The sequence below is a fragment of the Lithobates pipiens genome, unplaced genomic scaffold (genome assembly GCF_037356315.1).
Source record: "Lithobates pipiens isolate NorthernLeopardFrog02 unplaced genomic scaffold, aLitPip1_a1.2 Scaffold_11, whole genome shotgun sequence".
NCBI classification, from domain to species: Eukaryota; Metazoa; Chordata; class Amphibia; order Anura; family Ranidae; genus Lithobates; species Lithobates pipiens.
This window is the reverse complement of record NW_027507696.1, coordinates 16,207,366-16,222,874: the sequence shown is the minus strand read 5'-3', so window position 1 is coordinate 16,222,874 and position 15,509 is coordinate 16,207,366. Positions and strand designations below refer to the sequence as shown.

At 46.5% G+C, this 15,509-nt stretch overlaps 1 protein-coding gene across 1 annotated transcript in view; it reads right to left on the bottom strand.

Moving 5' to 3' along the window:
- Positions 1-15,509, bottom strand: part of LOC143960305 (uncharacterized) — a 71,478-nt gene that overhangs the window by 13,714 nt on the left and 42,255 nt on the right. The window contains exon 3 of the mRNA XM_077468747.1: positions 2,719-2,830. Coding sequence (XP_077324873.1) covers positions 2,719-2,830 — 112 coding nt within the window. The remainder of the gene's footprint in view (positions 1-2,718; positions 2,831-15,509) is intronic.

Here is a 15,509-nt window from a genome sequence, read left to right as displayed (position 1 = left end):
AGCAGGGATTTTGTCCGGCTTAACCTCTAATCTGTTCTGATAGGGATTAAATCCAAACTAAGGGCATGGGGCAATCTTCCCCTCTCCCTCATTGGGCGCATTAACCTTCTAAAAATGAAAGTCCCCTCCAAACTAACATATATATTTAGGAATTCCCCACAATGACTGAATAAAACCTTCTTTAATTCTCTTAAACAACTTTTCCTTTCATTTATTTGGGGGTCTGGAACACCTAGATTCAAGTATACCACTCTGACCAGGCCTGTGGATAGTGGGGGCTTGGCTCTCCCGGACTTCCACAAATACTTCTTGGACACTCAGCTTGTAACCGTACACTGGTGGTTGCGGCCAGATCTGACCAATTCTGCTACGGTGTTGGAGGCGGCTATAGTGAGGTCTCTGGAGGCCTTGAAAGGGTTGATATTCAGGGGGCCAAAAACACCTCATTGCCTCACCCCTTCTATGCGCACCACTGAGGGCGTGGAAGGTGGGAGAGACGCTGAGAGCATCTCTGCCGAACACCTGGTCTCCTCACACCCCCCTGTGGCTGAACCCTAACTTACCACAGTTCACCACTATCTCGGATCCACAGGCCTGGGCCAGATACAAAATACTGACTCTGGAGCATGTTATCACCAATGGAGAGCTTGCTCCCTTTCATGTATTGCATACAAAATTTAATGTGCCTGTACGGGCTCATTTCAGGTATCTCCAAATCGCCCATACTTATAGATGTCAGTTCTTAGGTCAACCAGTCATAATGGAATACTCGGAGCTCGAGTCCACCCTTCCGGTGAAGGACTTGGAGAAACCCACTTCTCAGATTTACAGGTCCCTGTTGGTTACTGCCATCCCCAAACTGTCCTCCCTCCGCAGGAAATGGGTGGGGGACATACCGGAGCTAGATGCTGATGATTGGAGGGAGATTTGGGTTTTCCCGTTCTCTCCTCTGGTCTCAGCCAGGGACAAGCTTGTTCAGTACAAAATTATACACAGAGCTCACTACACACCCCACAGATGTACTGCACCAGATGTCGCCGACACATGCGTGCTGGAGATGCTTGTATCAGCCATGGGACTTCTTTCACATTTTCTGGGCTTGCCCAGCAATTGGACATTACTGGAAGGAAGTTCTCCAGGTGATAGTTAATATCACTAAGACTAGTGCTCCTTATGATCCTAAACATTGTCTGCTGGGGCTGGTGGAACAGAGGTCAATCCACAGAGCTAGGAAAATACTCATATCCTTATTACTGTACTATGCATGTAAGGCTATCACGATAAATTGGAAGCAATCATCTCCCCCCTCTGTCAAGTTCTGGAAGGGTCTAGTGAATGCCAGTTTGCCCCTTTATAGAGCCACGTACGAGGGCAGGGGTTGCCCACAAAAATTTGAGAAGGTGTGGACCTGTTGGTTAGACGATAGCACTACAGCAACTGATGCAGTAACTAACCCTTAGGCCAACATTAAGGTTATAATATGGTAATAGACTGAACCAGGTACTACAAGTATTTCTATGTTATGTTATCCTGCATTTATGCTATTGAGCACAGATTATCCTGATTTTAACCTCTCCCCACATTGGGGTTTAGATAAGTTAAGTTTTGTTTGTTATCGGTCTGCCTGGTTGAAGCCTGTTGTTGCTTCAGAGGCAGACCGATTATGTTGTGTTACCTGATGTGCCCTGCTGCGGTCTGTGGCCGCATCAGAGATTTTGCCCCTGTGTGCGTACTGTTGGCCCCTGTGTGGGCAATTTTCTATGCTATTGAAAAATGAAATAAAAAAAAAAAAAATTTGCAAGAAAAAAGCAATATTTTACTATAATAAATATCCCCAAAAAAATCCATATAAAAAAAAATGTCTTTCTTACTTCGGGCTGATATGTATTCGTTTACATATTTTTGGTAAAAAAAAATTGCAATAAGCATATATTGATTGGTTTGCGCAAAAGTTATAGCGTCTACAAAATAGGGGATAGATTTATGGCATTTTTATTATTATTTTTTTTTCATTAGTAATGGCAGCGATCTGCGATTTTTATCATGACTGCGACATACACGTGACACTATTTTGGAAACAGTGACATTTATACAGCGATCAGTGCTATAAAAAAAATGCACTAATTACTGTGTAAAGGACACTGGCAGGGAAGGGATTAAACACTAGGCGGCGATCAAGGTGTTAAGCATGTCCTAGGGAGTGATTCTAACTGTGTGTGTGTATGTGTGTCACTACAACACGACAGAGATCATTGCTCCAGATGACAGGGAGCAGTAGATTCTTGTCATGTTGCTCGGCAGAATGGGGAAATGCCTTGTTTACGATTGGCTCCTGGCAGACGTCAAGTTGGTGGGACCCGCAGGCACGCTCACGGAGTACGCGGCGGGCACGCGCGCCCACTAAGCCACATCTTAAAAGGGGACATACAGGTACGCCCATTTGCCCAGCCATTGTGCATCGTCGTGCGCTGGTCGGCAAGCAGTTAAAGCCGGAAGATCAGCACGCCGGGTACCTTGCACATTTAAGCAGGTTTGGCCCATGTATATCGCTCAGTGCAGCAGCCTCTGAAATGAAAATTCACAGCCCTTTGTGTACAAATCAAAATTAGCCACAGAGGAATTTGTAAGGAAAGGTTTTATGTGATTTTTAATGGACACGTAAAGCTGTGTCATTTTAGACCGATGCAAGGGTCTTTCACAAATACTCTGAAATGATACCTTCGGTTTCTTGTGCCTCTCGTGCTTCTTTCTGCAGCCGTTGTCGTAGCAGTTCCTGCTGCTTTTCTAGGTACTGCTTTATAAAGCTGTTTTGTCCCATTTCCTCCCCCATCTGTAGGGCAAAACAATTACAGAATCATTTTATCTGCATGAAAATGGTCAAGATATCCAAAGTTTACAACATATATTAATAAAATCATGCAGTTATATGAAACTTTATTTGAGCACTTATCTATTCATTCCGAGTCTTTGCATCGCATTTTATTGAAATTTACTGACGAGACCTTCAAGTTACACAAAAAGGCTGGATTGCAGTGAACTACTCTAAAAGGATGTTTCCTCTGCTCATAACGATCGCTAAGCACAACATAAAAAGACCTGAGTATGCAGCTTCTTTATCTTTTAATACTTGTCTATGTTCCAGTTTAGGCTGGTGCCATGAAAGCTGTCCATGTTTCCTGTTTCAGGATGGCTCCTTTCTATTGCAGCATCTTATGGAGCCACCCGTGCGTGCAAAGACTAGAAATGTGTTCCCCTGCACTGTTTGCATCAATAGAAACAAACAGCCCCTTAGCCTAGGATGGCAAAGCACTCCCCTACTCCTCCCTTCTCTTTCCTAAAGACTGGCTTTAGACTGCCCTGTCCACTGTTAACCCTTTGCTATGAAGATCAGAAGGTCAGGAAAGCACCACAGACAGCGAGAGCCAGCAGTATTAAAATTTGTAATCTGCAAGTGCTGAGCTAAGAACAACTAGTTTACTGGGGAATGATATTGTGCTCATTATAGGTTATAGATATAGCGACCAGATATAATGACTGCAGCTTCTGGGTTTTACAACACTTGTTACTAAACCCAGAAGCTGCAGTCACTATATCTGGTCTCCCACAGAACATGGAAATTAGGGTTGCACCGATACTAGTATCGGTACAGATACTGAGTATTTGCACAAGTATCGGTACTCGTGCAAATGCACCGATTCCTCAAACAGATACTTTCAGGCCTGGATCTTTGAGCTGTCAGTGGGTCTCCCTCCCCAGTGTTAAAGAAGTCTGGTAATTGGAGCTGTCAAAAAAAACAAAAAAAAAAAAAAAACAGCCACCAATGTTTATTTACAACATTGCTCAGCCTTGAAACATTGTTTCTTTTTGTATATTTCTGGGTCTTCATCTGATGAACAAATGTTCTCCTGTTTAACCCCTTAATTTACCCTAATCAGCCTTAATTCTTAATTAACTTCCTAGTCTCCTCCATTTAATTATTTTCCTGTTTTTTTTTTTTTTGTTTTTTTTTCATGTCTATTTTATAAACAATTAAAACTTTTTTTTGTTTGCTTTGTCGGTGAATATTTTTACACATGTATATATTAACATATATTTACAAATTTCACATTAAAAAAGCTCTAAAAAAATAAATAAATAAAAAAAAAAGGAATTTAATTTGTAAATAACTTTTCAATGCTTTGTATCATTGCTGACAGCTGCAGTTAAAACAAAACAGTTGCGGTAGGTATCCTTAATTGGTATCGGCAAGTACTAAAAAAATAAATAAAAAAGGATCGGTACTTGTACTCATTTTAAAAAGAAAAAAAAAAATGGTATTGGCGCATCCCTAATGGAAATGCAATTATTTTAGTAAAATATAAACTGATAAATACCTTATCAGCAGTATATAGCAGTCTTGTGACTGGTATCAGTCTCTGCTTAAAGCTTGTAGGGGGAGTTTTCATTCTCCCTTGATCCTCAGTCTGGACAGTACTGATGACATGCACTCTAACTAGAAAAAACAAAACAAAAAAAACAACCCAACTCTCTAGCAATACACACAAAACTGAGCGTGTGCAGCTTGACTCCTAATGCTCTGTTCTATTGAGAGATGGGTTACACAACGCAGATTATTAACCACTTAGGTTTAACAGTGAGTATAACAAGCATGCTTAACTGCATATACAGACTGATTTTAACGTTGTGGGTTTAGCAACACTTTAAGCTGAAAAACACTGGGGGTTTAACACTGCTTGAATCCTCTCTAATAGAAAAGGCACAGTAGATATGCACAAATACACCTGTAAGTCAAAGAGCTTACACCCGAAAGTTAGCCGAGGTTCAGGGGGTTTAAGGAGGCACAGTAAACAAAATAAAGTATGCCAGGCAGTCCTGAACAAGTCAAAAAGTTAAGAGCAACGACCTGGCAAAAAAATAAAAAAAATCAACTTACCAGTAAACTCCATATCTAAACATAAAATACAGGACAGACTAAATATCTATATAGACAATGGTTTAAAGGCTGCTGCCTTCAGATGATTGGACACTGCCAAGTTCCATGAGCCCTCAGTTTTGTAGCAAGCAATGCAGAGTAACCCAGGTGGCATGTACTGTACTTAAACGTATGAAATTTACAGGTAGGTCAAAATTCCATTGATCTTAATCATACACAAGCTGAATATTCATAGACCCTGGGACATACCCAAGCAATAAATTAGAACGGTGGGCAACAACTAGGCAAACATAAAACTGTTGCCAACAGGCCCAACAACAAGGGTCAACAGACCCAACATCAGAGTGCTGCTGCAAGAACCTTTCTGCTGAAAGCTGCATCCACAGAAGACTGGACATCCACCACTTTGAGAGATATGAACAGAAGACCAGGTGGCGGCCTTACAAATTTGGGCAATAGAGTCTTGATGTCGGAATGCCCAGGGAACACCCACCAATCTGGTAGCATGAGTAGGTAAAAGTTCAAGAGGAGTTTTATCCTTTAGAGTGTATGAAAACTTATTTTTCAGCAGGCGGTCTGCTTTCAGATAAAAGTGGTCTCTGCAGAAGATTCACTGCAAGATAACTTATCGGCGGCAAGAGAGGTGCCCCCTCCTTCCGGCACGATCTGGGGGTCTCCACCACTTATCCGCATATGAAAACTGTGTTCAAACCACACATGTGAGGTATCACCGTAATCGTTAGAGCGAGAGCAATAATTCTAGCACTGGACCTCCTCTAACTCAAAACTGGTAACCTGTAGAAATTTTTAAATGTTGCCTATGGAGATTTTTAAGGGTAAACGTTTGTCCATTCCACAAGTGGGCACCATTTTGAAGGGGGACATGCTGGGTATCAATTTACTCGGCGTTGTCTTATTTTTTATTTTTAAAAAGTATATTTTTTTTCAACAAAAAAAGTATGCTTGTAAGACCACTGCGCAAATATGGTGTCACAGAAAGCATTGCAATGACCGCCATTTTATTCTCTAGGATGTTAGAAAAAAAAATGGTTTGGGGGTTTATTTTCTAGTAAAATAAATAAATAAAATTATTTTACCTTGTAAACACCAAATTCTTTAGGAAAGGACTAGGCAGAAAGTGTTAAAAACAGCAACACTTGCACAGTACCGCCCAGGGGGCGGTCCTACTGGCTATAGCCCCTCACACTGCATCCAGCAGCTCAGTTCGTCAAAAGCAGAGTCCAAACTTAAATGGGGGGGTGGGTGCTGTGTGAGTCGAACTTCAGAAAAAAGGATTTTATGATGAGTACAAAAATCCTATTTTCTCTTTTGTTCATACAGCATCTTCATCTTGACCTTAGGGACGTCCCCGAGCAGTGTCAAAGAAACGAGGGGTGGGAACAGCAAGAAAATAATTCCACCCATAACAATCTGAGCTCCTCAACGGAGGAGTTGCAACCTTAAACAGCCGCCTGTAAAACCTTGCGGCCGAAGCAAGCATCCGCCGATGCGCTCACATTAACCTTGTACAATTTTGTGAAAGTGTGAATGGACGACCAGGTCACCACCTTACGCTTGATGTCGGAAAGCCCAAGAGGCACCAATTGCCCCGGTAGAATGTGCCGAGACAGGAAAGGGAGGTGCCCGCCCCCTTATGGCATAAGTCTGAACCACAATCTGTCTGATCCACCGAGAAATGGTAGCCCATGAGACCGCCAGTGCCTTCTTCAGACCAGCTACCGATACAAACAGCGAGTCCGACCTCCGAAAAGAAGCCATAGCAGACAGACAGATACACTCGCAGAGCCCGGACCACGTCCAAAGAATGCAAAGCCACCTCTTTGGGGTGCGGCGGCCGAGACATAAGGACGGAAGCACAATGTCCTCATTTAGATGAAAGTCTGAAACAACCTTTGGCAGAAACGAAGGCTGTGGACGCAGCACCACTTTATCCTTGTGGAGGATCAAGTAGGGAGACTTGCAAGACAAGGCCGCCAACACAGAAACCCTTCTGACTGATGTAATAGCCACTAGAAAGTCTACTTTCTGAGTGTGTGTCAATAAGGGGATCGCCCTGTTTTTAAATGGCAGTTTCTGAAGCACCGAGAGCACCAGATTCAAATCCCACAGAGCTAGCGGCGGTCGAACCGGAGGGGCCACATGCCAAACCCCCTGAACAAACGTACTCACCAATGAATGAGTAGCCAAGGGTAGCTGAAAAAAAAAAGAAGACAGCCAAAGCTGATATCTGCCCCTTGATGGTGCTTAAGGCAAGTTTCTGATCCACTCCTTGCTGCAAAAACAGCAGGATCCCAGAAATCGAGTATGTGCATGGACACCATCTCCTCACACATAGACATGTAGGCCTTCCACGTACGATGATAAATCTTCAGAGAAAACGACTTCCGTGCCCTCAGCATAGTGGATATTACCGAATCCAACAGACCTCGGCCATTTAGCACCTGGCTTTCAACAGCCATCCCGTTAAAGCCAGTGGCAGTAAAGCAGGATGAAGTATTGGACCTTGCGACAGAAGGTCCTCTCCCATCGGCAGTCACCAAGGAACATCCGCCACCATTCGTACTTTGTCGGCGTACCACGGACACCGAGGCCAATCTGCGAAGCAGACGTGGTAGAAGTTTGAGTGGAGGAAAAGCATAAATCAGCCGATAATGCCCCCATGGAGCCACCGTGTCTGCCGCGTCCACTCAGGGATCCTTTGAACTGGTCACAAACCTCTGTACCTTCAGATTGAGTCGAGAAGCCAGGAGATCCAAATCTGGAGTGCCCCACCTTAGGCAAAGGAGCTGAAATACATCCGGATGTAGCGACCATTCCCTTTGGTCCAGCATCTGACGACTTGGGTAGTGCGCCTGACAGTTTTCCACGCCCCGAATGTACACGGCAGACAGAGCCGGCACGTGCCGCTCTGCCCACCGCAGGATGTGAGCGACCTCCAGTGCTGCCGCTGAGCTCCTTATTCCCCCTGGATGTTGACATACGCCCCCGACGTGGCGTTGTCCAACTGGATCCTGACCGGACGCCCCTGCGACCATGTGGAGAGGCACTGCCTGATCACCTGAAGTTTCAGCACGTTGATTGGCAGGCGGGATTCTTCCTGGGTCCAGTGGCCCTGGACTGTACGCCCCAAACTCCCCCCCCAACCGGTCAGGCTGCCATCCGTTGTGATCACCATCCAATGAAGAGGGAGGAACAACTTCTCGGACCGAAGGGCTGGTGACCTGAGCCACCAGAGCAGGGAATCCCTAACTAGCTGGCTCACCAGAATTTGACAATCCAGGGACAACGGAGATTTGTCCCATTTGGACAGGATCTCCTTTTGCAAGACTCGAGTGTGGAATTGAGCATACGGTACCGCCTCGAAAGTGGCTACCATGAGACCCAGGACTCGCATGCAAAAAACGTAGCAACGACCACCTGCGGGGCCACCAACAGCTTTACCGCAGCTTGTCCAAAGGGAGAAAGACTCTCGCCTCCGAGGAGTCTAGAAGCAGGCCCAGGTACTCCAAGTGTTGAGTCGGCACAAACAGCGACTTCTGTAAGTTCAGTACCCAAACTCCCGAAGAATTTGCATAGTGATTGCCACATTCTCCCTTAATTCTGAGGCTCTCAGAAGGAGGTCGTCCAGGTTAACTACGATTGCAACCTCCCACTGCCTTAGCAAAGCCAAAATTGGAGCTAGCACCTTGGTGAAGGCCAAAAGGGAGAGCAACAAATTGGTAGTGCTCCTCCCTGACCGCAAATCTCAGAAACCTCTGATGCTTGTTGCATCAGGCAAGGCAGGGTAAATCCGCCAGTGCTTTCTTAGATGCCTGGTCCGCAGACCAGCATTTCAGCCAAATCAGGTGACGTAGCACTACTGCTGATAGAGAGGCTCTAGAGAGCAAGGGGGCCGTGTCTAATGCAGGCCATACACGGTCGAATTTCAAACTAATTTTCTTTTCAAAATCAGAAAATTCGTTTTTTTTGTGATCCGATGATGCCACCATTGATTTTCGAAATTCGGCCGACCAAGCCTTCAATTTCACCTCATGTTGCTACAGAAAAGAATTTTCTTGGCTGGGAATCTTCTTTTATCTCCGTACATTTTCTTTTATCTCCGTACATTTTCTTTTATCTCTGTACATTTTCTTTTCTTATTACGTTTCTCGCACGATTCTCCCATCATTGATTAGAAAATCGTTAGTTTTTCAAAAAATTTCCAACATGTCCGATTCCTCAAATTTTATTTCCGCACGAAAATCGGCTGTTGCTGCAGCCCACTAATGGTGCGAAATTCATACGAAAATTCTTAGATACGATTTTCTAAAGAAAATTCTTTCGAAATTCGAACCGTGTATGGCCGGCATAAGGCCACATCACAGACATACTTAAGGCCCTGCACCAATTGGTCCGCCAGCTTCACGCAGACCAGGGAAGCCTGTTGCTTCTCCAACTCACGGTGGAACTTTGCCCATTCAGTAAGTGTCTTTGACACCAGGGCCATGGCTAACACTGGCCGCAATGCTGACCCCACCACGGTAAACATGGACAGGGCAACCGTCTCGGCCCTTCTGCGTTCAAGGACCTTGCTGACAGGAGTCTCTTCCACCGGAATCATGGTTACTTTATTTAACCTGAATACCAGGGGTCAACAATATATACATCTGCATTTCTTCAGGAAACTCTCCTCAAGGGGGTAACGCACCGCAGAACATGTTACCGTATATACTCGAGTATAAGCCGAGATTTTCAGCCTCTTTTTTGAGGCTGAAAGTGCCCCCTCGGCTTATACTCGAGTCACCGCTGTCTGACTGCTCGATCAGCGTATCGAGCAGACAGACGGCGGACATTAAAATTCAAAAGCCGCGCCTCCTTCTCCGCCTCCGCCTGTGATAGGCGGAACACTGAATTTCCCAGCAGTCAGTGTTCCGCCTATCACGGACATCCGCTCATTCTCATACTACGGACGAGTATGAGAGGATGTCCGTGATAGGCGGAACACAGGCTGCTGGGAAATTGAGTGTTCCGCCTATCACAGGCGGAGGCGCGGCTTTTGAATTGTAGAATGGCCGCCGAGAAGAGCGGCGATCCTGGAGCGGCGATCCATCGGCACGACACGGGACGGAGGAGGCACGGGACGGAGGAGGCACGGGACGGAGGAGGCACGGGACGGAGGAGGCTCGGGACGACAGCGGCTCGGGACGGAGGCTTGGGACACAGGTAGGCTGGACACACACACAAGGCTGCACGGACACACACACACACACACACACACACACACACACAGGGATGGATGGATGGATGAATACACACACACACACACACACACACACAGGGATGGATGGATGGATGAATACACACACACACACACACACACACAGGGATGGATGGATACACACACAGGGATGGATGGACGGACACACACACAGGGATGGATGGATGGATGGACACACACACAGGGATGGATGGACGGACACACACACAGGGATGGACGGACACACAGGGATGGACAGCCATGTCTCACCCTCGGCTTATACACGAGTCAATAAGTTTTCCAGTTTTTTGGGGGTAAATTGGGGGCCTCGGCTTATATTCGGGTCGGCCTATACTCGAGTATATACGGTAATATGTTATAATAAAACTTGAACTTTCTAGTTCCGCCCAAGGGGTGGTCCCTTAGGTAACAACCCCCCAGCCTGCTACTGCAGCCTCAGTACATCAACAAGCAGTTAGACGTAAAATAGGAGGGGAGGGTGCTGTGTCAGTCGGTGAACTACAGAGAAAAGGATTTTACGGTGAGTACAAAAAAATCCTATTTTCTCTTACGACTGACTCCTTTCTTATACCATCGGGATGTTCCCAAGCAGTACCAAAACGAGAGGTGGGAAAAAACAGCATAAAAAAACATCACCCACAACAGCATGTGGAAACCAGTATAAAACTTCACCCACAAAAAAAATAGTGTGGGAATAGCAAGGAACTGCTATAACCAAAAAAAAAAAAAAAAACAGAGTGCTCCTCAATCCGGGGGTCACTACCTACAGACTGACAAAACTTGCGGCAACAGTGCATTAACTTAACAGCACCGACATCTACCTTGTAGAATTTTGTAAATGTGTGACCAGACGACCAATTCACCACTTTACACACTTGAGCGACAGATGCTTGATGTCGGAAGGCCCAAAACATTCCAATTGCCCTGGTGGAGTGGGCCTTGACCGGAAAAGGGGGCACCTGCCCCTTCAAGGCATAAGCCTGTACTACAATCTGTCTGATCCACCGGTAAATGGTGGCCGACGAGACTGCCATGCCTTTTTTCGGACCAGCCACTGAAACAAGGAGTCTGACGTCTGAAAGGGAGCCGTAGCAGACAAATACACCCTCAGAGCCCGGACCACATCCAGGGAATGTAGGGCCACCTCCTTAGGATCTGTTGGTTTAGGACACAGAGATGGTAACACAATGTCTTCATTAATGTAGAACGCTGAAACCACCTTCGGCAGAAAAGAAGGTTGCGGACGCAACCCCACTTTTTCCTTGTGGATAACCAGATAGGGCGACTTGCAAGACAAGGCCGCCAGTTCCGAAAACCCTCCTTGCCGAGGTAATGGCCACTAGAAAAACACTTTCTGGGAAAGAGTCAACAGAGGGATCTTTCTGATATTTTCAAATGGCGGTTTCTGAAGCGCCGATGACACCAGGTTCAGATCTAGAGCTGCCACGACGCGTCAATGTAATCGACTACGTCAACTAAGAAAATACGTTGACGTGCGTTCTGGGCGTCGATGCGTCACAGTGGTGGCAGTGCTTAGTATCTAGCGATGCCCTCCGTGCCGCCGTCCCCCTCTCTTCTCCCCCTCCGTGCCGCCGTCCCTAGGGGTGCAACGGATCGTCACCGATCCGAGCGCACATGCCGCGCTCCGGAGCGCTCCGCGGTCTCGGCTTTAGGAGAGACCGTGGCTTCAGCCTAGCTCCGAAGCGGCGGCCATCTTTCTACACCCAGGCGTTCTCTCCCCTCTCTGTACTGATCTGTGCAGTGGAGGGGAGAGGTCAGATGGAAGCAGCCATCCCTCCATACCCAGCTAATACTCTGCCAGCCCAATACTCTGCCAGCCTCTGCAATACAATACTCTGCAATGCAATACAATACTCTGCTGCAAAACAATACTCTGCTGCAAAACAATACAATACTCTGACCGCCAATACAGTACAATACTCTGACCGCCAATACAGTACAATACTCTGACCGCCAATACAATACTCTGCCCGCCAATACAATACTCTGCCCGCCAATACTCTGCCCACCAATACTCTGCCAGCCAATACAATACTCTGCCCGCCAATACAATACTCTGCCCGCCAATACAATACTCTGCCCGCCAATACAATACAATACTCTGCCCGCCAATACTCTGCCCACCAATACTCTGCCAGCCAATACAATACTCTGCCCGCCAATACAATACTCTGCCCGCCAATACAATACAATACTCTGCCCGCCAATACTCTGCCTGCCAATGCATTGCAATACAATACTCTGCAATGCAATACAATACTCTGCAATGCAATACTCTCAAGGTTATCCAAAGGATTAATTAGCTAATTAAAAAAAAAACACTAGTATCATTAAAAAAAAAAAAAAAACGGATAGTCGTTGATTAATCGAAAAAATAATCGATAGATTAGTCGACAGACAAATTAATCGTTAGTTGCAGCTCTATTCAGATCCCATGGGGGTAACGATGGACACACCGGAGGAACAACATGTCGGACCCCTTAAACAAAAGTGCTCACTAGAGAGTGAGACGCCAGGGGTCGCTGAAAAAAGACAGCCAAAGCTAAAATATTGTTCTTTAATGGTGCTTAAAGCCAATTTCTGGTCTACTCCTTGCTGTAAAAACAGCAGGATCCTGGATATAGAATAGGAGCGCGGATGCCAACCTTTCTCCTCACACATGGAGATGTAGGCCTTCCAGGTACGATGATATATCTTCCGAGAAGATTTCCGTGCTCTCAGCATAGTTGGAGCTCGAAAGACCCCGGTTCCTCAACACCTGGCTCTCAATAGCCATGTCGTTAAAACCAGCAATGGTAAAGCAGGATGGAGAATCAGACCTTGGGACAGTAGGTCCTCTCATAACGGCAGTCGCCATGGGGCGTCTGCCACCAGGCGCACTAGGTCTGCGTACCAGGTTTGAGAGGGGTGCCTCAGCAGGACTTTAGAGGGAAAGGACAAATGCTTAGTAAGCATTACTTACTTTAAAACAAAGGTTTTTATTTTACTTTGTGTAAAAAAAAATAGTGATATGGGCAAACAGCAGCACAACTAGTAAAGGGGTATGTTTGAGTGTATAGATACAAAGAGAAAACAGGATGCAGTAAACAATGAACACGGCACCCCTCTCGAACCTGGTACGCAGACCTAGTGCGCCTGGTGGCAGACGCCCCATGGCGACTGCCGTTACGAGAGGAGCTACTGTCTCAAGGTCCGATTCTCTAATTTATTACCTATATTTGCTCTTTGTGTTCATTGTTTACTGCATCCTGTTTTGTCTTTGTATCTATACACTCAAACATACCCCTTTACTAGATGGGCTGCCGTTTGCCCATATCACAATTTTTTTTTTTTTTACACAAAGTAAAATAAAAATCTTTATTTTAAAGTAATACATTGCTTACTAAGTATTTTTGTCCTTTCCCTCTAAAGTCCCGCTGAGGCACCCCTCTCGAACCAATCAATTAACTGGGATGTGGGTCAGGCCATTTCCAGACCATCTGAAGCCCTTAACCCATTTCGTCAAGATCTCCTTCTGCAAAACTCTCATGTGAAACTGGGTATACGGTACTATGGTACTGCCTCGAAGGAGGCCACCATGAGTCCCAGGACTTGCATGCAGAAGCGTAGCGACGCCCACCTGCGGTTCATCAGCAGTTTTACCGCGGCTCTGAGAGTTTGCAGCTTGTCTTAAGGGAGATAGACTCTCGCTTCCATGGAGTCCAGCAGTAAGCCTAGGTACTCCAAAAGCAATCACCGACTTCTTTAGGTTTAACAGTCCCCCAAATTCCTGCAGGGTCTGCATGGTGATCGTCACATTCTCCTCTAACTCTGAGGCAGAAGATACTCTCATGGGGGGGGGGATCGTCTAGGTAATTCCCGATCGCGATCCCGTGTTGTCGCAGCAATGCCAAAACAGGAGCCAATACCTTGGTAAAGACTTGGGGGGCTGATGCCAAGCCAAAGGGGAGAGCCACAAACTGGTAGTGGGTGTCCCCAACTGCAAATCGCAGAAATTTCTGATGCCAAAGGCATATGTGTATGTGCAGGTACGCATCCTGGATGTCCAAAGATGCCAGGGTGTCCCCTTGGTGGAGTGCAGCGACTACTGAGCGAACTGATTCCATTCTGAACCTCTGTACTTTTACAAAGTAATTGAGGGCCTTTAGGTCCAAAATTGGACGTACCCCTTCCTTTTTGGGGACTACAAACAGATTTGAGTAGAACCCCTGGAAACCTTCTGACTCCGGAACAGGTACAATCACCCCACGACTCAGCAGGTCCCTTAACGCCCCCAATAGGGCCTCCCGACGAGCCGGGAGTACGGGTATGCTGGAGGGGAAGAAACTTTTTTTTTGTGGCCAAGAGAGGAACTCTATCTTGTAGCCAGAGGAAATCAGATCGCAGACCCATTGGTCAGACAGCCGAGAAGCCCACCGGGCTGAAAACTCCTGAAAGCGACACCCCACCAGTGTTGCGGGTGGGGGCAAACCTTCACGTGGTAGCACTTTTGCTCGCAGGCTTGCGGTTCCAGGGACGCTTTTATCCTTCAGAGGTCACCCTGTTGGGCTGGGGATGCTTAGCCGAAGCCCCGAGCGGACGAAAAAGCCGTTTGTGGGCAGAAGAGGCCCCTTGCCTACGGCGTGGCTCCTTAGCCTTCCTGGCCTGTGAGAGAAGGGTACTCTTACCACCTGTGGCATTTTTAATAATATCATCTAATAAGGCTCCAAAGAGCCGCTCACCAAGGAAGGGTAGAGCCGTCGGGGCTTTTTTAGATGCCTGGTCAGCAGACAAGCATTTTAGCAAAATCAGGCACCTAAGCACCACTGCTGACACTGAAGCCCTGCATAGCAGAGGGAGAGTATCCAGGGCTGTGTCACAAACGTACTTAAGGCCTTGCACTAACTGGTCTGCTAGTTCCACGCAGACAGGAGAAGCCTGTTGCTCCCCAAATTTGCGGTGCAAAAGTTTTGCCCACTAAGTAAGTGTCTGTGACACAAGTGCAGATGCCAGTACTGGTCGGATTGCTGACCCCACAACCATAAACAAGGAACGAGCCACTGCCTCGCCTTCTTGTCCATGGGGTCCTTAAATGCAGGAGTCCCCTATACGGGGATCGTGGTTACTTTGTTTGACCTGGATACTGGGGGGTCCGACTGGAGGAGCCGGACACTTTTTGAGAAGGCTCTCCTCAAAGGGGGGAACGCACCGCCATGTATTTGGGGACCAAAAAGGTCAGTTGCGGTTGACCCCATTCCTTGTATATGAACTTATCGAAATAAGTCAGATACGGAAACA